We start from the raw sequence: 25,837 nt of genomic DNA, 5'->3' as shown, positions 1-25,837 counted from the left end.
TCCATTTTCTATTGCTTATAACAGAATACCTAAAATTGGACAATGTATAAAGAAAAGGAATTTATTTCTTACAGTTCTGGAGGCTGAGAAGTCCAAAGTCAAGGATCCACAGCTGGTGAGAGCCTTCTTACTGGTGGGGACTCTCTAGAGAGTCCCGAGATGGCATAGGGTGTGACATGGTGAGGGAGTTGAGTGTGCTCATGTTCTAGCTCAGCTATCTCTTCCTTTTCTTATAAAGCTACCATTTCTACTCCCATGATACCCATTAATCCATTTACCTATTAATTCACTGATGCATGAGTGGGTTAACCCGTTCATATGGGAAGAGCCTTCATGATCCAATCAGCTCCTAAAGGCCCCACCTCACGGTACTGCCACAACGGGGATTAAGTTTTAACATGAGTTTTGGAGGGGATAGTCAAACCATAGCAGATGTGCCATCATACAATTTTGTTAGAAAAAATTGTAATATATATATGACATTGGCGATCTTCAGAAACTCACCAGGAGAGTGATGACTATACAAAAGGTAGACTGTAGTCAGAGAGGCTGTCAGATTTTACTATTAAATAGCAATTAAAATAATCTGTCTGGCTGATTATTTACCCTGTCCAGCCCTCAAGTTACTGACCTCTCAACAAGCACACTGATGGTGGGTCCTTGGGTCCCACTAGCCTCCAACAGATGGAGGGAGGCATCTGTGCACAGTACCACACATTTCGTTTGGGATTTCACTGGACCTTCAGGATACATATTCTGTCCTTTGTGGACCAAGAAGTATTTTAGGAAGTGAATGCTTTGGCAGAAACATCCCTGAGGAAGAGCAGCGACCCCAAGAGGGAATCCTGGAGAAAGTAATCACACAAGCTGGTCAGAAAAGGGGATAGGGGAGGGGGCCATGGGCACAGGGGCTGTGACCAGCAAGTGTGTGAGGGACTTGTAGGATGTGAAGGCAAAATTAAGCAATGAGTACCCTGTGAGAGCAAACCAGTAAACCCAGTGCCCAATGGGAGAGAAAAGCACCCTGCAGGGGAATGCTGCTGTGTCTGGAGAGGAATTGGGGAGGGGGAGAAGCAAGAACATGGAGGAGGGCAGGGTCAGCACTGGAGAGGAAGGAAGCTACAACCCAGCCAGGGACTGAGGCACAGCTGACCATGGGATGCAAAGGCATACGGGCAGGGGGAGGCACAGCTGTTTCAGAAGGCAGTGTGTGTGTGTGTGTGTGTGTGGCCAAACAAGAACTTAATATCCAGAAAAAAATGAAAACAAGCTATTTTGGTCAAGGGCTTATGAAATCATCATCATTCTTCTTTCCTTGAAATATCCTTTGCTTCTGTAATAATGCTGTTGGTTCAATAAGTAAAATAAAGGAGGGTCTTTAGTGGTGTTTATCTTGGCAGTGTGTGGGGAAAATATCCTCCAAAGTTGAAATAACCACTGCATTCTTCAGAAAGTGATAGCCAAGTGAGGAAGGCAATTTGCTAGCTTGACAGATGCCTCCCTGAGAACAGTCAGCTCCCTAGTCTGATCACAAGCTACTCAACAAACAGGGTACTATCTCTGATGCTCTGCACCTGCCAGGAGGGCTGCCCAGTGAAGGTGGCCCACCTCCACTCTCTAGGAAAATACATCTCCAACTGCAAAATGGCAAACCACTGAGTTATTAATGAGCTGCTTCCCTAGAGGCTGACGAATTTAGGAAGCAGTATCATTGATTTCTCTATCTGCAAAGCTGGACCCAGGACCCTAGAACTCCACCACAATGCCACTCATCCAGAATAGCTAATGGTCTCACTTTGACTGCTTTATAGGTCTCTTAACTCCAATACAATAGAGTTCCTGCTGACTGGGAATGGAGGGGAATAGCAGGGAAGAAGACTCACTTATTTAGAGCTTGGGAGCTGGGGGAAGGAGGAGGGCTGAGGTCACTGTGATCACCTGTACTGTGCCAGACATACTTCTTCACTGGAGTGTAAGAATGAAGGCAATGGTCACACTTCCAGAGCCTAGTACAGTGCCAGGCTCAGAGAAGTCACTCAAAAACACATGGGCAGTGGGAAGCATTAGCACATATTATATCCAATAAATGTTTGTTGAATAAATGAATGAGAGGAGAGCAGGACCAGTTCTCCAAGGTGACTTTAAGAACACAGAGGTAACAGAAGGTCCCAGGGCCTGTGGGAATTCTAGAGCTCCCAGACTCATTGCCCAGAGTCCTACCCAGGTACTAGGTAGAAAGGCAGGGAGGGCTCACCTTTGGCCAGGTCCCACAGTGTGAGCACACCATCCTCGCAGGCCAGCACCAGGTAGGAGGAGGAGCAGCTGAGCTGAGAGACTGCAATGGGCGCAGCACAGGGCCACACACCCTCGGGGTCTAGGGGCAAGGACAATACTCAACCGGTTCCCCCCAGACTCTGCACCTACCCATCACTTCTATCTGGACAACCTGTGACTCAAACTGGTCTGCCTGTTCAGGGAATGGGAACCAGGAACACCTGTCTGGACTCACCATCTTCCTTCTCTTTATGAAGTGCTATTCTCCTTGCCTAGGATGATAAGATAATGTCACACTGTTATTACTCCACAGTTAATGTTTAATGAATATGTCCTAGGTGCTAGATACTGTGTTAGGCACTTTACACACATAATTTCATTGCATTCTCACAAGGGTTCTATGAAGTAGGTCCTATTAGTATCCTCTTTTTAAAGATGAGGAGACTGAGGCAGAGAAGTGACTTGCTCAAGGCCATACAGTCAGTATAGAAGGAGATTAGAAGCCAGGTTGCCTGGGAAAGGGATGGAAGAAAAGAAACTCCTCCTTTGTGAATTTTTTAATGTTACTTTTGAAGTGTAATATAAAATATAACAAGTATACAGTTCAAGGAATATTCACAAAGCAAACTTGCTCATGTAATTGCTTCCATTAATTTTTTTTTTTTTTTTTTTTTTTTTTTTTTTTTTTTTTTTTTTTTTTGTGATGGGGCCTCACTCTGTCACCCTGGAGTGCAGTAGTGTGATCTTGGCTCACTGCAGCCTCAACCTCCTGGGCTCAAGTGATCCTCCTGGCCCAGCCTCCTGAGTAGCTGGGACTACAGGCTCATGCCGCCTTGCTTGGTTATTTTTTGTAGAAACAGGGTCTCGCTATGTTGCCCAGACTGGTTTCAAACTCCTGGGCTCAAGAGATCCACCTGCCTCTGCCTCCCAAAGTGCTGGGATTACAGGCGTGAGCCACGCCTGGTCACCTCCATAAATTTGTAAAACAACAACAACCTGTATTTCCTTAGTGCCTTTCAATTTCAAAGAGCTTTCACATAGAGAAACTCTCTGGATTTTGCTATTTTCAACAAACTCATGCACTAGGCAACAATGGTATAATTAATTAGTTCTATGTTTTACACGAAAAATTGGTTGGGATGTGAAGCAACTGGCCTGAGGCTACATGGTTTGCAGACAGCTGGGCTAGGATTAGCACTGACCTTCTGATTCCAAGCCTACTCTCTCTCTCTTTATTTTATTATATTTTATCTTTTGAGACAGTGTCGCTCTGTCATCCAGGCTGGAGTGCAGTGGTACGATCTTGGCTCACTGCAACCTCTGCCTCCCGGGTTCATGTGATTCTCCTGCCTCAAACTCCTGAGTAGCTGAGATTATAGGCGCGTGCCACCACACCCGACTAATTTTTGTATTTTTAGTAGAGATGAGATTTCACCACGTTGGCCAGGCTGGTCTCGAACTCCTGACCTCAGGTGATCCACATGCCTCAGCCTCCCAAAGTGCTGGGATTACAGGCATGCGCCACTGCGCCCAGCCAAGCCTACTCTCTTTTTACCTTAGCTGCTTAAGGAGCCCTGTAGACCTGACTGTAGACTTTGTCCCTATTGACCTGTTGTCTTTAAGGAACATGACATTTCAGAGACAGATTCTTGGGGTCACACTATACCCACCAAGCCCCCTACTGCCTGCCTAGATCTGGTCCCTAAAGTGACACTTGATGTATGTCAGTCACATGCTCTCAGCTAAGCTGGAGAAGGACATGTCTGCAAGTCCTGAGCTTAGGTGACTCCCATCTCAGCAGTAGAGTACCAGCTTTATCCTTTAGAGTTCGGTTTAGTGAATACAGGAAGAAATTGTGACTTCTGGTCCAGTGTATACCAAGGACACAGGTCATTCCTGGGGGGGGGGGAAGAGAGAGAGAGAAAATGGGTGTTACATAATAAATATGGGTGGCCTTTGGTTTGCACAGAGGTGTTTGCGCAAGAGGAAGCTGGTTTGAAGTCTGAAGTGGTTTGTTTTAATGGGCAGCACCCAAGAGAAGAGTGAGCTTCCCAAGAGAGAGGGACTGGGCAGCCCCATGAGGGCTGTTCCTGGGGCCCGCTCACCTTCTTGAATAGGGAGGACAGTCTCAACTCCCCCTTGGCTGCTTTCACATCTAGAAAATTCACACCCTCTGTGTTTTAAGTAACATCTTCTGCAAGACAAATTCATACCCAGAAGCAGCCCAGTGGCTGTGGGCTCATGCCTTCTCCTATGGCAACCACTCTCTGAAGGCAGTGCCAGCCTTTGTGATCAGGGAACCTGTGCTCAAGGGCCACAGGTGCAAACAGAAACTGGCAGGCTACAGCTGGCAACTGAACTCCCCTCTTCCTTCCCTCCTACCATGCGAGGTTTGTTGGGGAACATCTCTGGGAGGGCTTGCTGAGGGGTTTCCCCAAGGTGACCCCTTGCTAGGACAACCACCCACTTCATGTTCATTTACCTGTGGGGCCCTTGACTTCCGTTGGCATTGCAAAGAGGCAGCTAGGAAGAAGGAAATAGAAGGTGGCTGTACTGGGAAAGAAAGAGACATGAGTCAGAGCCATGTAGACTCCCTGGCAAGGAGAGATGCTGGCAGAGTCTTGGTCCTAAAACCAGAATACATAGTTAGAATGGACCTTCCCAGGTGTACGAAGGCCATGAAGCAAATCACATTCTAGGCGCTGGTCCTGGTGGGATGTGCTGACCTTGGATGCTGGTGAGGGCAGGTTGGGTGGGGCTGGGAATCACTCCTGGGCCAGTGTGGTGTGTAGAGCTCTTGCCAGAGAGAGCTGTCTTTTGGAGAGCCACTTCTGTTTTGGGGAAGATCTCCTTAAAGAGCAGACTTAGGTGATCTACACAGATGTTCTCTTATCTCAGGGGCAATGCAGCCAGTGTTGTACTGATAAACTGGGTCTCTTAAATAAAAGAGGCCCCAATTTGTAGGGTTTGCAGATTTTCTTTTTTTTTTTTTTTTTTTTTTTTTTGAGGCGGAGTCTCGCTCTGTCGCCCGGACTGGAGTGCAGTGGCCGGATCTCAGCTCACTGCAAGCTCCGCCTCCCGGGTTTGCGCCATTCTCCCGCCTCAGCCTCCCGAGTAGCTGGGACTACAGGCGCCCGCCACCTCGCCCAGCTAGTTTTTTTTTGTATTTTTAGTAGAGACGGGGTTTCACTGTGTTAGCCAGGATGGTCTCGATCTCCTGACCTCGTGATCCGCCCGTCTCGGCCTCCCAAAGTGCTGGGATTACAGGCTTGAGCCACCGCGCCCGGCCAAGGGTTTGCAGATTTTCATGGTGTAAATGCTCCCACAATGGACAACTAACAGTGGTTTAACAACTGGCTTGCAAAACCCTAATTATCTCACTATGCCATAGGAGCCAGCCCCAGCACACCACTGCATCTTGTCATAGTTTTCAGACAGTAACAGAGAGCTGTTGTCAGGGATTAGCCTTCAGACTTTGTGTCCTGAAGTAAGAAAATTTAAGGTCCATTTGACAGCACGAGAGATTTCTCTTCCCGTGTGAGAACAAGAACATTCCTGAGATCCACAGTAGCTATGAGGAAACCTAATTCCTAAAACCAGCTCCCTCATCGATACTTCAGAGACGGGGGCTCTCCAACACAATTTGGAGCTAATGAGACCTAACTGCTCACCAAGATGGGAAAGTCATATATTATAATAATTATACACCTATGCTACATTACATTTAGAAAGGCAGGAAGGAAATGGAGAAAAATTTTAGTAGCGGTGACTTTATTTGTCTTTAGGATCTTCTGTGTTATTTATTATTTATTTATATTTTTATTATTATTTTTTGAGACGGAGTCTCTCTGTCCAGGCTGGAATGCAGTGGTGTGATCTCAGCTCACTGCAGCCTCCATCTCCTGGGTTCCAGTGATTCTCTGCCTCAGCCTCCTGAGTAGCTGGAATTACAGGTGCCCGCCACCACGCCCTGCTAATTTTTGTATTTTTAGTAGAGACGGTTTCACCATGTTGACCAGGCTGGTCTCAAACACCTGGTCTCAGGTAATCCGTCTGCCTGAGACTCTCAAAGTGCTGGGATTACAGGCCTGAGCCACCGTGCCTGGCCTCTGTGTTTTTTAGACAACCAGAAAAAAATTTTTTTTAAAGAGATGTCATATATAAAACTGAAATAAATTATATTTCTCATTTACATAGATATCCATTTCTTCTTTTAACTCCATATTATCAACATTTGTTCTAGTTGTATAATAACAATCTCCACACAACATTTCAAAGTATCTGCTGATGTTCTCTGAAAATTCTCCCAAACCAGAAAGAGCTTATTTATTTTAGAGATAAGGTCTCAACATGTGGCCCAGGCTGGTCTCAGATTCGGGGGCTCAAATGATCCTCCTGCCTTAGCCTCCCAAAGTGTTGGGATTACTGGTGTGAACCACTGTGCCCAGCCCCAGAAAGAGCTTTTAGATCTCAGATTAATTCAGGTCCTTGGGTTGATTCCTGTATGTGCCAAGACAGCAGAAGCCTGGGGAGGTTCCCTGGCTTTCCTGGGATTAGGGGTCTCACCTGAGTGGCTCCTCCTCCCACTCCCCATCTAGGTACTTCTTGTAGGAAGCTTGGAAGATCTCAGCTTGCTGCTCCCACTGACTGTCCTTGATGAAATGATTCTGCCCGGAGCCCATTCCGTAGCAGTCCTTGATCTTTGCAAAGACTTCCAGTGGGCTTTTGAATGGGGTGCCTAGGTTGAAAATACACAGAATTAGTCAAGCCATCTGACTTCCCCTTTCCTGATTTTCCCCTACTTCCTCTACATTTCCCAGTTTCCTGAAGAATCCCTTATCCTCAGAAACCATTCTTGCTCTGCAATTGGTCTGTATTCAGTCTTCTCCCAGCCTCTCCTGTACCCCACCAGCTTACAGAGCCCAGGCAGAGAGCAGCTGCTGTCCTCCTTCTTCTATATCTTCATCCCAACATCATTCTCTCTGCTTTTGGATTACAGAATATTTGCAAAGGCCGGGGTGTGGGGGGCGGTGGGGCAGGGAAATGTTCACAATGCCACTAGAGACTTTAAATCACTGTCCCTGTCTCCCCAGCTGATGAAGGCCCCAAATCTGCCAGTTACCATCACTTTTCAGCCACTGCTGAAGACTCACATAATTAGGCAGTCTCAGTCTCTTCTTATGCCAACACTTACCCAATTCCTTCCTTCAAAAACATCTTTCTCATCAGTCACTTTTCTTACTATTTCTCTTCCCAATAACCTTTCATTTCCTTCTTTTTCATGGGTTCCTAAATCCACAGTAAAACTGGCTGACTTGTTTTCTGGATTTGCACCCTGAGTTTCAGAATTCTGTTCACTTTGGAAGGTGCCTGGGTCCCTCAAGTTGCCCAGGAGATTCCACAGTGCCCTTGACTGCTTCCTCAGAGACAATTGCAAAACTTTCTAGAGGGAGACACTTGTTTTATAAACACATAGTATCATGTGATACACTAGTTCTCAAAAGATGATGCCAGGTCAGCAGTGACAGAGTCACTTGGGAACTTGTTAAAAATACAGATTCTCAGGGCCCACCCCAGACCTACTGGAATAGAAGAAACTCTGTGGTGGGGCCCAGCAATCTGGGTTGTTTTTTGAGATGGGGGTTGTGCTATATTGCCCAGGCTAGGCTTGAACTCCTTGGTTCAAGCAATCCTCCCACCTCAGCTTCTTGAGTAGCTGGCACTATAGGCAAACGATCTGTGTTTTAATGAGTTCTCCAAATGAGTCTGATGCAGCTAAAGTTTGAGAATTGCTATTATAAATTATACCCCTTATATTTTCACTTACTAAAATATTTTGGATATTATTTCATATTAGTACTATAGATCCTCTTCATTGTTGCTTATTTTTAGTTATTAAACCTTTTTCTTATTGTGAAGTGTAACATACATTCAGAAAAGAGCATAAAATATATACCTTAATATATCTTAATGAGTCATTATAAAGCAAACCTCTGGTATCATCTATTCAGGTCAAGAAATAGAACATCGGCTGGGTGCGGTGGCTCATGCTTGTAATCCTAGCACTTTGGAAGGCCAAGGCAGGAGGATCGCTTGAGCCCTGGAGTTTGAGACCAGCCAGGCAACATGGTAAAATCCTATCTCTACAAAAAATAAAAAAATTAGCCAGGCCTGATGGCTTGTGCCTGTAGTCCCAGCTACTTGGGAGGCTGAGGTGAGAGGATTGCTTGGGAAGCAGAGGTCACAGTGAGTCGAGACTATACCACTGCACTCCAGCCTGGGGGACAGAGGGAGACCCTGTCTCAAAAAAAAAAAAAAAAAAAAAAAAAAGAAAAAGAAAAAAGAAATAGAATATTGCCATCTCACTAGAAGCTTCCCAGGGGCCCCTTTCTAATCACAATTCTCTGGGAAGAGTGGCAACCACTCTCTTGACTTTTATGGTAGCCACTTCATTGCATTTATTTATGCTTTTATCACCTAAACATGCATCCTCAACACCATAGTTTCATTTTGCCTGATTCTAAACTGTACATAAGGGGAACCATGCAGTATTAACTCTATAGCTGCCCTCTTTTGCTCAACATTGTTCACGAGATTTATCCATTTTGCTGTGTGTAGCTGCAGTTTGTTCATTTTTTGTTGCTGTATAGTATTCCATTGAATAAATATAGTACAATTTATCTGTTCTACTAATGATGAACATTTAGTTGTTTTGTGTTTGGGGCTATTCAAAATCATGTCGCTATTACCATTCATGCACATGTTTCCTGGAACACGCTTGCTTGCAAATCTATGGGTACATTCTAGAAGTAGAGTGACTAACTCAAGCTGGCTTGCTTAGGAGTTTCCTAGTTTTAGCACTGAAAAATCTCACATCCCAGGAAACCCCTCAGTCAGGCAAACAGGTATGGTTTGTCACCCTATCACCTAGCAGTGCAAATACTGTGTCATAGGATACAAATTATTGTCAACTTTACTAGATAATACCAAACCATTTTCCAAAGTGGTTGTACCAGTTTTCATTGCTAAATGCAATATATGGGAGTACTGATTGTTCCACATCCTCACCATCACTTGGTGTGGTCAGTCTTTTTAATTTTACCCATCCTAGTGAATGTGTTGTGCTACTTCACTGTGATATTAGTTTGCACTTCCCTGTAGACTAATGATGGTGAGCACCTTTTCATGTTTATTGGCTATTTAAATAATCTTTTTTTTGTGTGAATAGCCTGTGCAATACTCTTGCCTGTTTTGTACTAGATTATCTCTCTTTTTCTTAAGAATCTGTAGTAGTTCTTCATATATTCTGGACACGGACCATTAGTGGGTTTTACGTGTTTTGCAAATTACTTCTACCTACCTATGTGACTTGATGATCTTTCATCCTCTTAATGATGTCTCTGAATGATTTGAAATTCCTAATTTTAATGTAGCCAAATTTATTCAATGTTTTAGAATTGTAAGTACTTTTTGTGTCTTATTTGAAAAGTCTTTCTCTACCCAGAGGTGATAAAGGTATTGTTTATATTATTTTCTTTTTCTTTTTTTTGAGACAGCGTCTCGCTCACTGTGTCACCCAGGCAGGAGTGCAATGGCGCAATTTCAGCTCACTGTAACCTCTGCCTCCCAGGTTCAAGCAATTCTCCCGCTTTAGCCTCCCAAGTAGCTGGGACTACAGGCACATGCCACCATGCCTAGCTAATTTTTGTATTTTGATTTTTGTGGAGATGGGGTTTCTACATGTTGCCCAGGATGGTTTCAAACTCCTGAGCTCAAAAGCAATCTGCCTGCCTCAGCCTCCCAAAGTGCTGGGACTACAGGTGCATGCCATCACGCTCAGCTAATTTTTTTTTTTTTTTTTTTTTTGGTATTTCTAGTATAGACGGGGTTTTGCCATGTTGGCCACACTTGTCTTGAACTCCTAGCTTCAAGTGATCCACTTGCCTTGACCTCCCAAAGTGCTGGGATTACAGACATAAGCCACTGCACTGGGCCTAAAGGCTATATTATTTTCTAAAAGCTTTACTGCTTTGCCTCTCATATATTTACTTCTACAGTGCTTCTGGAATTTAGTTTTGTGTATGGCATGAGGCAGGGGTTAAGTTTTATTTTTGTCTCCATATAAACCACCATCACCACTTATTGAAATGACCACCCTTTCTCCAGTGCTCTGTAGTGCTGCCTCTGTAATGCATCAAGTGTCCATTTATGCCTGGGTCTATTTTCGTCTCTATATCCTGTTTCATTCACCTATTTTTCCTCCATTTTTCTATCTGCTATTTCTATCTATCTATATTTCTATATTTCATCTATATTTCTATTATTCACTTATCTATTTTTTATCTTAATAACTGCAGTTTTATAATAAATATTGATAGAGCAAGTTTGACCACCATATACTTTTACAAGAGAAAATTGTCTATTCTTCACCTTTTTCATTTCCCTTTTTGGGGGGTTGTTCTTGATTTTGAACCAGGGTCGTCTTCTGTCACCCAGGCTGGAGTGTAGTGTTGTGATCATAGCTCACTGCAGCCTCAACCTCCTAGGCTCAAGTGATCCTCCTGCTTTGGCCTCTCAAAGTGTTAGGGTTACAGGCCTAAGCCACCACACTTGGCCTCTCATTTGTTCTTTTAATGGTTGCAAAGTATTCTTTTGTATGACTGTACCCGATTTTATTTTATTTTATTTTATTTATTTATTTATGATGGGGTTTCACTCCCATCTCCCAGACTGGAGTGCAACGGCACCATCTCACCTCACTGCAACTTCTGCTTCCTGGGCTCAAGTGATTCTCCTGCCTTAGCCTCCCAAGTAGTTGGGACTACAGGTGCATGCCACTCTGCCTAATTTTTGTATTTTTTGTGGAAGTGGGGTTTTGCCATGTTCCCCAAGCTGGTCTTGAACTCCTGAGCTCAAGCAGTCTGCCCACCTTGGCCTCGTAAAGTGCTAGGATTATAGGCATGAGCCACCGCGCACTGCCCAGATTTTATTTAACCAATTATTCACCTCTGTGCATAATGCTACAGTGAACATTCTTCTTCTTCTTTTTTTAATCCTAACTACTAGTCCACCAGGGTGAACATTCTTATAGATATGTCTTTGTGATCTTGTGTGAATGCTGAGAGGATATCCTCTGTATTCGCTGCCTACAATAGCTAGCCTCTCTACTCCTCTTGACCAAGTCCCATTCTTTGAAACTTTGCCCAAATGTCCCTTTCTTTGATAAAACCTTTGCTTACTCCCTAGCAAGTCAGTCGCTTCTTACCCTGAGTTTTCACAGTCCCTGATGGTCCCTACTGCTGTACTCATCACATCCTACTATGGTGGTTTCTCGTCATTCTCCCTTAGCAGACTATCAGCTTCTAGAGTGCGGGAGAGGAGAGGTGTTTTACTCATCTTTGTGCTTGGTGCATTGTGGGCATTCAGCAAATAATAATGAATAAATTAACACAGGAATGTAGGAATGAATGTATTACAACTAGCAGTCAAATGAATTAGCACAGAAATGTAGGAATAAATGAACTCATCCTGGCAATTCAGAAAAGACACCTTTCTTTCCTGACCTTCCAATTCTGTTAGTTAACTGTATGTAATACAAATGCATTTACTTACATTTTTTGTTTTTACATCTCAGAGCTTATGAGTTTAAAAAAATTTCTTCTTCATAACTATGTTTGTAATTTTGATATTGTTGCTAATAAATTGAAAAGATAAGACATGTGGAGAAAGGAGGAAAGAACAGATAAATCAATGGCAAAAGGAGAGAGATTTGAATCACACTTACCTGTAACAGGCTTAGGTGGTTTGATCTTCATTATGTAAACTGGAAGACTCAATTTAATGTCTCCTTTAAAACAAGCATTCGTATCCTAAAATAAGGAAAAGGCATAGTTAATAAGCCAAGAGAATAGAGGAAATAGAATAATTCAAAACACTAATTTTAAAAGAAAGTGGAAAAGGAGGGGAAAAAGAAGAAAAAGAGATAGGACAAATAGAAAGTAAATAGCAATATTGTAAAAGTAAATAGCAAGACTGTAGATTTAAACCCAAACACGTAAATAATCACATTAAGGCCGGCGGTGGCTCACGCCTGTAATCCCAGCACTTTGGGAGGTCGAGATGGGCGGATCACGAGGTCAGGAGATTAAGACGGTGAAACCCCGTCTCTACTAAAAAAAAAAAAATACAAAAAACTAGCCGGGCGAGGTGGCGGGCGCCCGTAGTCCCAGCTACTCGGGAGGCTGAGGCAGGAGAATGGCGTAAACCCGGGAGGCGGAGCTTGCAGTGAGCTGAGATCCGGCCACTGCACTCCAGCCTGGGCGACAGAGCGAGACTCCGTCTCAAAACAAAACAAAACAAAAAAAATAATAATCACATTAAATGCATATGGTCTAAATAACCCCAATTAAAAGGCAGAGATTGTCAGACTCTATAAAAAGGCTAGACCCTTGGTGACACACACTTGTAGTCCCAGCTACTCTGTGGGCTGAAGTGGGAAGAACGCTTGAGGCCAGGAGTTTGAGGTGGCAATGTGCTATGATTGTGCCTGTGAATAGCCACTGCATTCCAGCCTGAGCAATATAGCGAGACTCCATCTTTGAAACAATTTTTTAGAAAGGGCAAGACCAAACTATATGAGGTCAAAAAGAAACTTTTTTTTTTTTTAGACAGGATCTTGCTCTGTCACCCAGGCTGGAGTATAGTGGAACAATCACAGCTCACTGCAGCATCGACCTTCTGAGCTTAAGCAATCCTCCCACCTCAGCTTCTGAATAGCTGGGATCACAGGTGTGCACTACCACACCCGGCTAATTTAGTTTTGCAGAGACGAGGTCTCGCCATGCTGCTCGGGATGATCTTGAACTCCTGGGCTCATGTGATCCTTCTGCTTCTGCCTCCCAAAGTAATGGGATTACAAGTGTGAGCCACCACACGTGGCCAAGAAATTCATTTTATGAAACACTATCTGAAACCATAGGGAAAAAGAAGAAACTCGTTATATTAAACATAATGACACAAATATGTATAAGAACAAAAGTGAAGAAAAAGATATATCTTGCTAAAACTGAATCAAAAGAAAGCTCGGGTGGCCATATTAGTATGTGACATAGAAGAATTCTGAACAAAGAATATCAGGAATCAAAGGGTCAGTAAATAATGACAAAACAACGAATTCATCCGAAGACAAAACATTCCAAATTGTTAAACATCTAATTACAAAGCTTCAAAATACATGAAGCAAAAATCTGTAAAAGTGAAAGAAGAAAAAGATAAATCTACAAGCTTAGAAACTCCTTTTTCAATAAGTACAGAATAAGTAAACAGAAAAGCAGTAAGAATATAGTAAGGGTATAAAAGGAAAAACAGGAAGGAGATAGAAGACTTGAATAGCCTAACCAATAACAGCTTTATTGGTCTTGAAACGTCCTTTTCAAGTGCATATAAACATTTACCAAGATAATCAACATTGTGGGAATAAAACAAATCTAAATAAACTTAAAATAATTCAAATATATAAAGTATGTTTTTGGATCACAATTGATTTTCTTATCACAATGGATTTTATGAGAAGCCCATAAAAAAAAGCTATCTGTAACATTTCCAATATTTGGACACTAAATAACATACTTCTAAAAATCTACTAGTCGACCGGGAGCAGTGGCTCACGCCTATAATCCCAGCACTTTGGGAGGCCAACGTGGGCAGATCACAAGGTCAGGAGTTCAAGACCAGCGTGGCCAAGATGGTGAGACCCCCATCTCTACTAAAAATACAAAAATTAGCCATGCGTGGTGGCAGGCACCTGTAATCCCAGCTACTCAGGAAGCTGAGGCAGAGAATTGCTTGAACCTGGGAGACGGAGGTTGCAGTGAGCCAAGATCACCCCAGTGCACTCCAGCCTGGGTGACAGAGCGATATTCCATCTTGGAAGAAAAAAAAAAAAGAAAGAAAGAAAAGAGAAAAAAGAAAGAAATTAGAAGAGGAAACTAAACCCAAAGTGAGCAGAACAAAGGAAATAATAAAAACAAACTGGAAATCAGTGAGATAGAAAACAGAAAAACAATAGGGAAAAATATAGGAAACTAAAATCTTGTTCTTCTGAGAAGATGAATAAAATGGACAAACTTTTAGCCAAACTGATTAAGAAAAAAAGAGAGAAGACACAAATTATCAATATCAGGAATGAGAGGGATGACATCACAATAGATTTTAAAGACAATGAAGGGATAATAATGGAATGTTATGAACCACTTTAAGCCAATAAATTTGACAACTTAGACAAAATGGACAAATTACTCAAAAGACACAAGGTACAAAAGCTTGCTCAAGAAGAAATAGGTAACCTGAATAGTGCTTTATCTATTAAAGAGGTTGAATTTGTAGTTCCACAAAGAAAGCTCCAAGACTAGATGGACACATTAGTAAAGTCTACTTAATATTTTAAGAAGAAATAATGCCCAGACCGGGCAACATATTTTTCTATAAAAAATTTTGAAAATTAGACAAGCATGGTGGCACACAACTGTAGTCTTAGCTATTTGGAAAGCTGAGGTGGGAGGATTGCTTGAGCCCAGGAGGTTGAGGCTGCAGCGAGCCATGATCATGCCATTGCATTCCAGCCTGAGTGACAGAGTGAGCCCCTGTTTCAAAATGAAAAAAGAAGAAGAAAAGAAAAAAATGTACAAACAAATTGATGAGTAAAAAAATGCAAGTTTATAAGAAAATATACACAGTATGATGCCACTTATGTAGAAAAAAATTCCATGAAGCAAAACTATATTTTTCAAAATAAATATAAGAATGTAAACATACACTAAAGATCTAGAAACACATCAACTGGGGCCGGGCGCGGTGGCCCACGCCTGTAATCCCAGCACTTTGGGAGGCTGAGGCGGGTGGATCACCTGAGGTCAGGAGTTTGAGACCAGCCTGACCAACATAGTGAAACCCTGTCTCTACTAAAAATACAAAAAACCAAACAAACAAACACACACACACACACACACACACACACACACACACACACACACACACACACACACATCAAGCTAATAATGGTGATTACCTCTGGAGAGGGCTGTTTATCTGAATTCCTGGACTTTTCTAAGAGTGATACATTCATCTATTATTTGTATAATGTGAAATATAATGTAACTATTTTTATTTTTATTATTCTTTGTGAGACAGGGTCTTGCTCTGTCGCCAAGCTAGAATGCAGTGGTGCAATCTCGACTCACTGCAGCCTCCACTCCAGGACTCAAGCCATCCACCCACCTCAGTCTTTTGAGTAGCTGGGACCACAGCCATGTGCTACCACACCTGGCTAATTTTTTTTTTTTTTTTTTTTTTTTTTTAGACAGCTGTCTCCCAGCATGGAGTACAGTGGTGTGATCTCGGCTCACTGCAACCTCCGCCTCCCAGGTTCAAGCGATGCTCCTGCCTCAGCCTCCTGAGTAGCTGGGATTACAGCCACACACCACCACATCCAGCTAATTTTTATATTTTTAGTAGGGATGGGGTTTCACCATGTTGGTCAGGCCGGTCTTGAACTCCTGACCTCGTGATCCGCCTGCCTTGGCCTCCCAAAGTGCTGGGATTACAGGCATGAGGCACCCCGCCCGGCCATTTTTTGTATTTTTTGTAGAGGCAAGGTTTTGCCACGTTGCCCAGGCAAATTCCTGAACTCAAGAGATGCTCCTGCCTTAGGCTCCCGAAATGTTGGGATTACAGACATGAGCCACCCCGCCTGGCCTAATGTAACTTTAAAAGGGAAAAAAGAAAGGGCTCTAGCGAGAGACTTCCATTTCAGAAGTTCACCACTACTCTACTGACATGCCTGAGTCCTCCAAGAGCCATGCCTTCTGAAGACATGGTGTGTTCCTGGTCTCAGAGGAAGAGCCAGGAAGCTCCAGGAAACCTGCTCTGTTCTCTAAGGTATTCCAAAACAAACACAAAATCCCCAAGTCACTCAGCTTGATGAATCGGGCTGTTATTTTGGTAGGGGCAAATCCAGGATTCACGGGACGCTTTTTTAAGAAAGACAGAACTATAAACACAAAATGCCCATAGCCACTGTAATTCCATCTAATATGGGGGAAATTGTGACAGAGGAAATCTAGAGTGAAGACGTAGTGGTATTAAGTAATTACAGTTAAAATATGTTACCTTTGCTAATTTTACAAAAATGTATAACCATATGCACACATTGCTAGGGCCCCTTCCAGGGGCCCAAGTGAGGGGCCCTGAAATTTAAGCTCCCTTAACTTTAGGTAAACCCATGTCTGGCCAAATGACTTGGGTCAACTATTCTCAGGGTCGGGAGGTCATCTTCAATGAATATGAGGCATAAGATTAAGTCACTGAGAATTGAAAATAGTGCCCAGGTGGAACATTTTACTAGCATATTTGACATTTAAGGTAAATTTCAAGTAAAAATAAAAATCTTGGGCCCAGTGTGGTGACTCATGCCTGTAATCCCAGCACTTAGGGAGGCCGAGGCAGGCGGATCACCTGAGGTCGGGAGTTCAAGACCAGCCTGACCAACATGGAGAAACCCCATCTCTACTAAAAATCCAAAATTAGCCAGGCATGGTGGTGCATGCCTGTAATCCCAGCTACTCGGGAGGCTGAGGCAGGAGAATCGCTTGAACCTGGGAGGGAGAGGTGGCAATGAGCCAAGGTCGTGCCATTGCACTCCAGCCTGGGCAATAAGAGCAACGAGAATGAAACTCCGTCTCAAAAAAAAAAAAAAAAAAAGAAAAAAAGAATTAATAATTTTTTAAAAATCTCTAAAATGCAAATTTAAGTCTCTCTGGAGATTTTCTTTAAAGTTTCTTACCATTTCTAACTGATCTGCAGAAAGGAGACCAAGGGTGTTCTGAGGAGAAAAATGAGAAATTAATTCACAATAGGTTTGATGCATGTTTACCATCCCCTTTAATCTTCTGGCATGCTCTCTCTTCCCCTCAATTACTCTTGTGAGTGAATTCATGCAATAGATACAGAGGGCCAGTATTTGTGTGGACCTCTGGCCTGCAGAAATTCAACACATGATCCCTATTTTCCAGGATTTTAAAAAGTAGTTGGGGAAATAGGAAATAGTTAATAATAAGAGGAAATCTGAATGAATAGAGTTGAGGAGATCAGTCAGAACACCATTACAAGAATCTAAATTGAGGCAAATATTTCTGATTGGCAAAATGTAACAGTGATGTTGAGAATTACATTTAAGTAACTCTAAATATAATTCATAGTAAAAGAACTATCACTGTAACTGGCATTCATTGGCTGCTTTTTGGTGTATGAAAAAGAAGTGAATTATGGTGAGAAACCACCCTATTTAAGGTGCTTTTCCTATTTGGATAACAAATTAGTCCAAACAAAAATATATCTTTTGAGCACCAAGTATGATACTACGGAATTTGTTGATAAAAAGCAAAAGGTATGGTCTTAACAATCTAGAAATTTATTATCCATTGAAGACAAGAGGATTTTCATGTATAACAAGATAACTAAAAACCTAGGTAGTAGGTGAGAGGTGTCAAAAAATGGGTACAAATAATAACATTCTATAATAGCTTAGAGGAGGAAGATCTCTGGGCTAGTAACTTTCCCAGGGACATAGGACTACATTCCATTATGAAGACATTCACCAAGGAGAAAGGCATTTATTCAAAGCCACTTGAGCTCAGCAGTGAATGTAACTCTCAATCTTGGTCTCCTACATTAATAATTTCACTAATTAATTTAGCACCCAATACAATGTGTTTTAAAGGGGTGCTCAGTTAATATCAATATATTCATGTTGGTGGTTTAAAAGTAAAAATAATAAGCATACACTGTATAGATAAGCAAATTAAGTCTTAATATTTACTGAGTAACTACATTTTAAAAACACAGCAAGCACAGGCCGGGTGCGGTGGCTCACGCCTGTAATCCCAGCACTTTGGGAGGCCGAGGCGGGCGGATCACGAGGTCAGGAGATCGAAACCATCCTGGCTAACACAGTGAAACCCCGTCTCTACTAAAAATACAAAAAAATTAGCCAGGCATGGCGGTGTGCACCTGTAGTTCCAGCTACTCAGGAGGCTGAGGCAGGAGAATTGCTTGAACTCGGGAGGTGGAGGTTGCAGTGAGCAGAGATCGCATCACTGCACTCTAGCCTGGGTAACAGAGTGAGACTCAAAAAACAAAATAAAAAACAAAAACAGAAACAAAAAAACAGCACAAGGCCCAGGCATCATATATAAATAAACTGAAATGGTAGACTTTCTACTTTCTAAGGATAATAGAAAAATATATATATATATTTCTGTATATTGAGAACAACCTGTTTATATCATAGTCTAGAAAATTTAATGGAATTTGAGGCATGAAAAGATTATTTCAGCCAGGAGGGAAAAAAGATTACCAGTGAAGCAGGAGTCAGAATAAAAGACCCTCCTTCCAGGACAAAAGACCCTCCTTCCAGAGAAATGCCTGGGAGTGGTCTCAGTGGAGAGGCAACTCCTAGACTAGAGAGATACTGAGATTCCCACTACTGAAGACACCTTTACTTTTTTATACCTTATTTTAACCAAAGGAAACTGACTTGGCAGACAGGAGCCAATATTCCTGTTGTCCTCTCTATAATAGCCCAGAGGCCTCATTCATCATAAATTTCCAAGGACTTGGGCTAGATGTGGGTCAGGGGTAGGGAGAAACATATCGGCTGAAAGCAGAGATACTTCCTACCAGTTGCAGCTGTCTGACTTTTTTCTTTGGATTTGAAGTGAGTTGGGGGTTCTCTACTTTCTTGAGCCAAGTCTCCTTGGGCAATTTATACACATCCAGCCAAATATCTCCGGCTCCTGCATTGGGAAACCAGAGAACCATTGAGCAACTGTAAGACAGCCACAAGTTTCCTCTGAGAAATGGCCTGTTTTCTTCTCAGAACTGCTGGGAAAGAGACCAGCCACTTCCGTAGCAGGCAACTTTGACACACTGAAGGAGAAGTAGTTCTGCAATGGTTATTGCAAGTCCTCATGCCCCACATAACTTTCCCATGGAGAGTTATCCCCTCAACCCACCATCACCTATCTAAGGGAAGCAGGGGCTTCTCACACTAACAGCACTCATGCAACATGATGTTTTAACCAAATTGCTCTGCCTAGCCCCCACGTTTTCTATGTTGCGAATGGTAAATTCCATTGACATTAAAAAAATATGGGGTCGGGCCTCGTGGCTCATGCCTGTAATCTCAGCACTTTGGGGGTCCGAGGTGGGCGGATCACCTGCAGTCAGGAGTTCGAGATCAGCCTGGCTAACACGGTGAAATCCCATTTCTACTAAAAATACAAAAATTAGCCAGGCGTGGTGATGTGTGCACCTGTAATCCCAGCTACTCAGGAGGCTGAGGTAGGAGAATTGCTTGAACCCAGTGGATTCTGACCCTTCCAATGTCAGGTATTTAAGGAAGACATGCATTTTATTTACTTATTATTATTATTATTATTATTATTATTTTGAGAAGGAGTCTTGCTCTGTCGCCCAGGCTGGAGTGCAGTGGCATGATCTCAGCTCACTGCAACCTCTGCCTCCCAGGTTCAAGTGGTTCTCCTGTCTCATCCTGTGAAGCAGCTGAGATTACAGGTGCCTGCCAGCATGCCCGGCTAATTTTTATATTTTTAGTAGAGACAGGGTTTCACCATGTCGGCCAGGCTGGTCTCAAACTCCTGACCTGAGGTGATCTGCCCACCTCGGCCTTCGAATGCTAGGATTACAGACATGAGCCACCACACTTGGCCAAGGATATGCATTTTATAATGCTTTATGTATTCAAGGAAACTTTTGCACCATCTGTACTGGTTTCCTGAGGCTGTCATAACAAAGGACCACAAACTGGGCAGCTTAAAACAATAGATATTTATTCCCTCAGAGTCCTGGAGGCCAGAAGTCTGAAATTAAGGTGATCAGAAGATTACTTTTTAAGAAAAAATTTAGCCAGGATCCCATACCGTGGGAGAACAAACTTTCCCAGGTTAACATCTCCTCAAATATTGGTCAGAAGAATTCTTTAGGTACATCTTTCCCAATTCTAACCCTTCCTCAGACACACTCCTGTCAGTTACTGATTCTGTATGTGCTGCCTTCCTCCCTAGACAGGTAAAACTAAAGGCAAAATGTCAGTGGATGTGATCGCTTCAGCAGCACATATACTAAAGCTGGAACGATACAGAGATGATTAGCATGGTCCCTCTGCAAGGATGACACACAAATTCATGAAGCATTTCTTTTTTTTTCTTTTTCTTTTTATTTTTTTTTGATACAGAGTTTCACTCTGTTGCCCAGGCTGGAGTGTAGTGGCCCGATCTCAGCTCACTGCAAGCTCCGCCTCCCAGGTCAAGCGGTTCTTCTGTCTCAGCCTCCCCAGTAGCTGGGATTACAGGTCCCCACCACCACGTCCAGCTAATTGTTGTATTTTTAGTAGAGATGGGGCTTCACCATGTTGGCCAGGTTGGTCTTAAACTCCTGACCTCAGGTGATCCGCCCGCCTCTGCTACCCAAAGTGCTGAGATTATAAGCGTGAGCCACCACATCCAGTCCAGGAGGTGGTACTTCTTTTTTTTTTTGAGACGGAGTCTTGCTCTGTCACCCAGGCTGGAGTGCAATGGCGCAATCTCGGCTCACTGCAATCTCCGCCTCCCAGATTCAAGCGATTCTCTTGTCTCAGCCCCCTGAGTAGCTGGGATTACAGGTGTGCACCACCACGCCCGGCTAATTTTTGTATTATTATATTTTTTTAGTAGAGACGGGGTTTCACCACGTTGGTCAGGCTGGTCTTGAACTCCTGACCTCGTGATCCGCCCGCCTTGGCCTCCCAAAATGCTCCTTGCCCGTCCAGGAGGTGGTATTTCTATCATTTCCCCTTGAGTGTGGTCTGGACCTAGTGACTTGCTCCTTACAGAGGATACGGGGGGAAAAACAGTAGCTCTACAGTGGAGAAACCTGGCGGACACCACTGCAAGTGATCAAGGTTAATATCAGAAGTAGTGAGTCATGCTGCTATAATGTATCCCTTGATATGATGCAATGAGAAAAGCAGGTCACCTCTGTTGTATCTTCCCCCAAATCCTTAACCCCAGTTGAATCATGAGAAAAATATCAGACAAGCTGAAATTGAGGGATATTCTGCCAAATACCTGACTGGTACTTTTTAAAAATGTTAAGGCCTTGAAAAATGAGGAGAGGCCAAGAAACCATCCCAGACAGGAGGAGACTAAGGAGACACAATGACTACATATAATATGGTATCCCAGATTGAACTGTGGAGCTAAAAAAAAAAAAAAGATTAGTGGAAAAACTAGTGAAATTTAAAACAAATTCTGTAGTTAAGAGTTAATTAATAGTACTGTACCAATGTCATTTGCTTAGTTTTGACAAATGTGGTGTGGCCATGTTGAACATTAATACTAGAGAAGCTGGGTGAAGGGCATAAAGGAACTCTGTAATTTCTTTGCAACTCTTCTTTAAATTGAAAATAATTTCTAAATAAAAGGTTTGGAGGGACAAAAGCAATCATTTGGAAGAGATTGAAAATCTGAACCTTAACAGTCTTTGGTTAATCTTGCCTTGTAGGAGGAAGGCTGCAAAGTCCCCTCCTTGAGAGACCTCCATCTTTATACAGGTAGTTTGTTTGCTGGTATCATCCTGAAAACAAAAGAGATGTTGATAGAGTAGGCATAGCCTGCCAACAGAGAATGTATATCAGGGCTCTCTGTGGTTTGCACCCAGGAGCAGAGATCCTTTCAGAACTTGGGACATGAAAAGATGCTTCAAACTGCTTCATACTTCTCATTTTTGTACAGGAATTGGACAAGATGGTATGTAAAGAAGTAGAACTCACTTTTCTATGTAAGGTTTTTGAACTTATTTCCTGGTCTCTTAAATACTCCTGGTGACTTCTGGCATACTATTGGATCTCCTGGTCAGGTGTGCAAACCCTAAAGCCTATACTGGCATCCAATTATTCAACTGAACTGAAATAAATTCTACATGACACTGAAAAATCTGGTAGTTGCTGGACAAAAGGCTCTATCTAGACTATGGTAAAGACTGAATGTAACCCTAGTATGAAACCTGCTCAAATTGTGGATAAGGTCAGAGAGGCTCAATGTGAATGGTTATGCTTTTTTTTTTTTTTTAATTTTTAAAAATTTTAGGAGAGATGGAGTCTCACTTTGTTGCCCAGGCTGGTCTTGAACTCCTGGCTTGCAAGTGATCTTTCCAAGTTGGCCTCTGAAAGTGCTGGGATTATAGGGGCATGAGTCACCATGCCCAGACTAATGTATCTCCTAAGTCTCTTAATTTATATTAGCTCCCTTGTTTGTTTTTCTGTTTGCCATTTATTTGTTGAAGAAACCATGTCATTTGCCCTATGGAATTTTTCACATTGTGAACTGAACTGATTGCATCTCCATGGTTCCTGTATTTCCTGTAAACTGATAATCAGATCTACAACTTTGATTAGGTTTAGGTTCAATGTTTTGGGAAGAACATTCCACAGGGTGCACTGTGTCCTTCCTACTGCATCGTATCAGGAGGCCCATAATAGCTGGTTGTCTCTCTTTTAGTAATGTTAAGGTTGACAATTGAGAACAGTTATCATCCTGACTCCTTTATTACAAACTTCCCCATCAGCCATTGGTAGTTATTGCCTAGACCATTCTTTGTAATAGGGAACAAGAGTAGGATACCTCAGTTCTATCATTCCTTCTGCATTTGTTAGAATTCTTCTATAAGGAAGATCTTTTCATCATCAACTATTTGGTTGCCTTGAAATTTGGTTGCCCATATGAAAAAGTCAGGATAAAAGCTTGATTCTTTCCCTTATCAGTTTTCAGAATACTGAGTTTGTGCCCTCACAACTTCCAAAGGTGATAAAAAAAAAAAGTATTTAAAATATATGATTATGAATTAATGGATTTTAAACATTTTTGTGTGTTTTAATCCACCAACAGTACTTTTTTTGCAATGTCGCTGATAATTTGAATATCATAGTTATGCTGGTCTCATAAAATGAGTTGTGGGATATTCCTAGTATTTTTTTTTCTTAGGAGAGTTTATTTAAAGATAAAATTTTAATATAGGTAAAGGCACAGGTATTAAATGCATAACTTGATGAGTTTTGACAAACTTATACATCCATGTAACTAATACCCAGTCAAGGTATAGGACATTACCATTATCCTAGAAAGTTACCTTATGCCTGTTTGAGCCAATTACACTTCCATATGCAACCAATGTTCTGCTTTCCATCACTAACACAGATAAATTTCGCCTGTTCTTAAGTTTCATATAATTAGAATGTACTCTTTTGTGTCTGGCTTCTGTCATTCAACTTGATGTTTCTGAGTTTCATCTGCTGTGTTGTTTTTAATCATCAGTTGTTTATTATTTATTATTGCTGATTAGTGTTCCATTGACTTAGTCTATGGATTTTTTATTTGTTCTCTGATTATGTTTTTTTGTTTTTGTTTTGTTTTGAGATGGAGTCTCGCTCTGTCATCCAGGCTGGAGTGCAGCGGTGCAATCTCAGCTCACTGCAATCTCTGCCTCCCAGGTTCAAGCAATTCTCCTGTCTCAGACTCCCAAGTAGCTGGGACTACAGGTGTGTGCCACTACACCTGGCTAAGTTTTTGTATTTTCAACCTCTGCTTCCCGGATTCAAGTGATTCTCGTGTCTCAGCCTCCTGAGCTGGGATATAGATGCCTGCCACCATGCTCAACGAAGTTTTGTATTTTTAGTAGAGACGGGGTTTCACCATGTTGGCCAGGGTGGTCTCAAACTCCTGACCTTAAGAGATCCACCTGCCTGCCTCCCAAAGTGCTGGGATTAAAGGCATGAGCCAACGTGCCTGACCTATTTTTGGTGAGTGTTGTTAATTTGAGGATTCTAATACATGTGTAATTATATCTCATTGTGATTTTAATTTTTTTTTTTTTTTGAGGCGGAGTCTTGCTCTGTCGCCCGGACTGGAGTGCAGTGGCCAGATCTCAGCTCACTGCAAGCTCCGCCTCCTGGGTTTACGCCATTCTCCTGCCTCAGCCTCCCGAGTAGCTGGGACTACAGGCGCCCGCCACCTCGCCCGGCTAGTTTTTGTATTTTTAGTAGAGACGGGGTTTCACCGTGTTAGCCAGGATGGTCTCGATCTCCTGACCTCGTGATCCGCCCGTCTCGGCCTCCCAAAGTGCTGGGATTACAGGCTTGAGCCACCGCGCCCGGCCCATATATCTTCTTTGGTGAATTATTTTCAAATCCTTTGTCCATTAAAAAAAAGTTACATCGTTTCCTTGTTTTGAGAGTTCTTTATATAGTCCGGTTACAAGTCCCTTATCATATATGCCATTTTCAATGAATTCTCCCCGTCTATGGGTTGTATTTTCATTCTGTTAACAATATCTTTTACAGAAGTTTTAAATTTTGATAAAGTCCAGTTTATCTTTCTTCTATGGATCATGCTTTTGGTATTGTGGCTAAAATATATTTACCTAACCCAGGATCACTTTCTCGTATGTTTCAGTCTAGAAGTTTTATAGTTTTAGGTTTTACATACAGGTATATGATCCATTTTGAGTTACTTTTTGTATATGGTGTGAAGAATGAAGTCCAATATTAATATTTTATGATTAGTGCTTTTCTTTTTTTTTTTTTGAGACGGAGTCTCGCTCTGTCGCCCAGGCTGGAGCGCAGTGGCCGGATCTCAGCTCACTGCAAGCTCCGCCTCCCGGGTTTACGCCATTCTCCTGCCTCAGCCTCCCGAGTAGCTGGGACTACAGGCACCCACCACCTCGCCCAACTAGTTTTTTGTATTTTTTTTTTAGTAGAGACGGGGTTTCACCGTGTTAGCCAGGATGGTCTCGATCTCCTGACCTCGTGATCCGCCCGTCTCGGCCTCCCAAAGTGCTGGGATTACAGGCTTGAGCCACCGCGCCCGGCCTGATTAGTGCTTTTCATGGTCCTAAGAAATCTCTGCCTGCCCCAAGGTGGCAAAAAAAAATTCCTGTGTGTGTGTGTGTGTTTTTTTTCAAGAAGAAATGTTTTTAGCCTTTACATTTAGATCTAAAATCCCTATCAAATTAATTTTTATGTATAGTGTGAAGCAGAGTTGAGGTTCATTTTTCCATACTTGCTTTTCCAGTGTTTTAGCATTATTTGCTGAAAATACTTTCTTTTGGCCCCCACTGAATTGCCTTGGTGCCCATCAGTAGTATTTCTTAGAAGATAAAATATAATAAAAAATCTACTATGACTCACACCTGTAATCCCAGTACTTTGGGAGGCTGAGGCAGGAGGATCACCTGAGGCTAGGAGTTCATGATCAGGCTGGGCAACAACATGGCAAGACCCTGTCTCTATTTAAGAAAAAAAAAACGTACTCTGAGCAACACCCTCTCTTTTGGGAATTCACGGATTTAAAAAATAATTTCTGAAAACTTACAGTATTGTAGCCAATGATCTGGGAAAAGGGGATTTGAAAGGTAAATAAGACAGGTCCTCTTCTCTCAGGAGAAGCAGTCGTAT

The 25,837-nt window shown here is 42.4% G+C and overlaps 1 protein-coding gene and 1 non-coding gene across 3 annotated transcripts in view; one reads left to right on the top strand and one right to left on the bottom strand.

Moving 5' to 3' along the window:
- The window catches only part of WDR93 (WD repeat domain 93), a 49,658-nt gene that overhangs the window by 9,353 nt on the left and 14,468 nt on the right, over nt 1–25,837 (bottom strand). Inside the window, exons 5-13 of one of the 2 annotated variants that reach the window (XM_010378626.2) lie at nt 21,885–21,963; nt 19,009–19,124; nt 17,114–17,152; nt 12,059–12,143; nt 6,841–7,012; nt 4,757–4,827; nt 4,084–4,170; nt 2,255–2,374; nt 632–845 (exon numbers count right to left, since the gene is read on the bottom strand). In XM_010378626.2, coding sequence (XP_010376928.1) covers nt 632–845; nt 2,255–2,374; nt 4,084–4,170; nt 4,757–4,827; nt 6,841–7,012; nt 12,059–12,143; nt 17,114–17,152; nt 19,009–19,124; nt 21,885–21,963 — 983 coding nt within the window. The remainder of the gene's footprint in view (nt 1–631; nt 846–2,254; nt 2,375–4,083; nt 4,171–4,756; nt 4,828–6,840; nt 7,013–12,058; nt 12,144–17,113; nt 17,153–19,008; nt 19,125–21,884; nt 21,964–25,837) is intronic. The other variant, XM_010378627.2, reaches the window with a different exon arrangement.
- Nucleotides 20,448–20,554, top strand: LOC115897779. The gene has a single exon (XR_004057575.1). It is a non-coding gene; the product is annotated as a U6 spliceosomal RNA (small nuclear RNA).

Source organism: Rhinopithecus roxellana, chromosome 5 (genome assembly GCF_007565055.1).
Source record: "Rhinopithecus roxellana isolate Shanxi Qingling chromosome 5, ASM756505v1, whole genome shotgun sequence".
NCBI lineage: Eukaryota > Metazoa > Chordata > Mammalia > Primates > Cercopithecidae > Rhinopithecus > Rhinopithecus roxellana.
The sequence above is the reverse complement of the archived record's forward strand: the minus strand, read 5'-3'. Positions and strand labels throughout refer to the sequence as shown.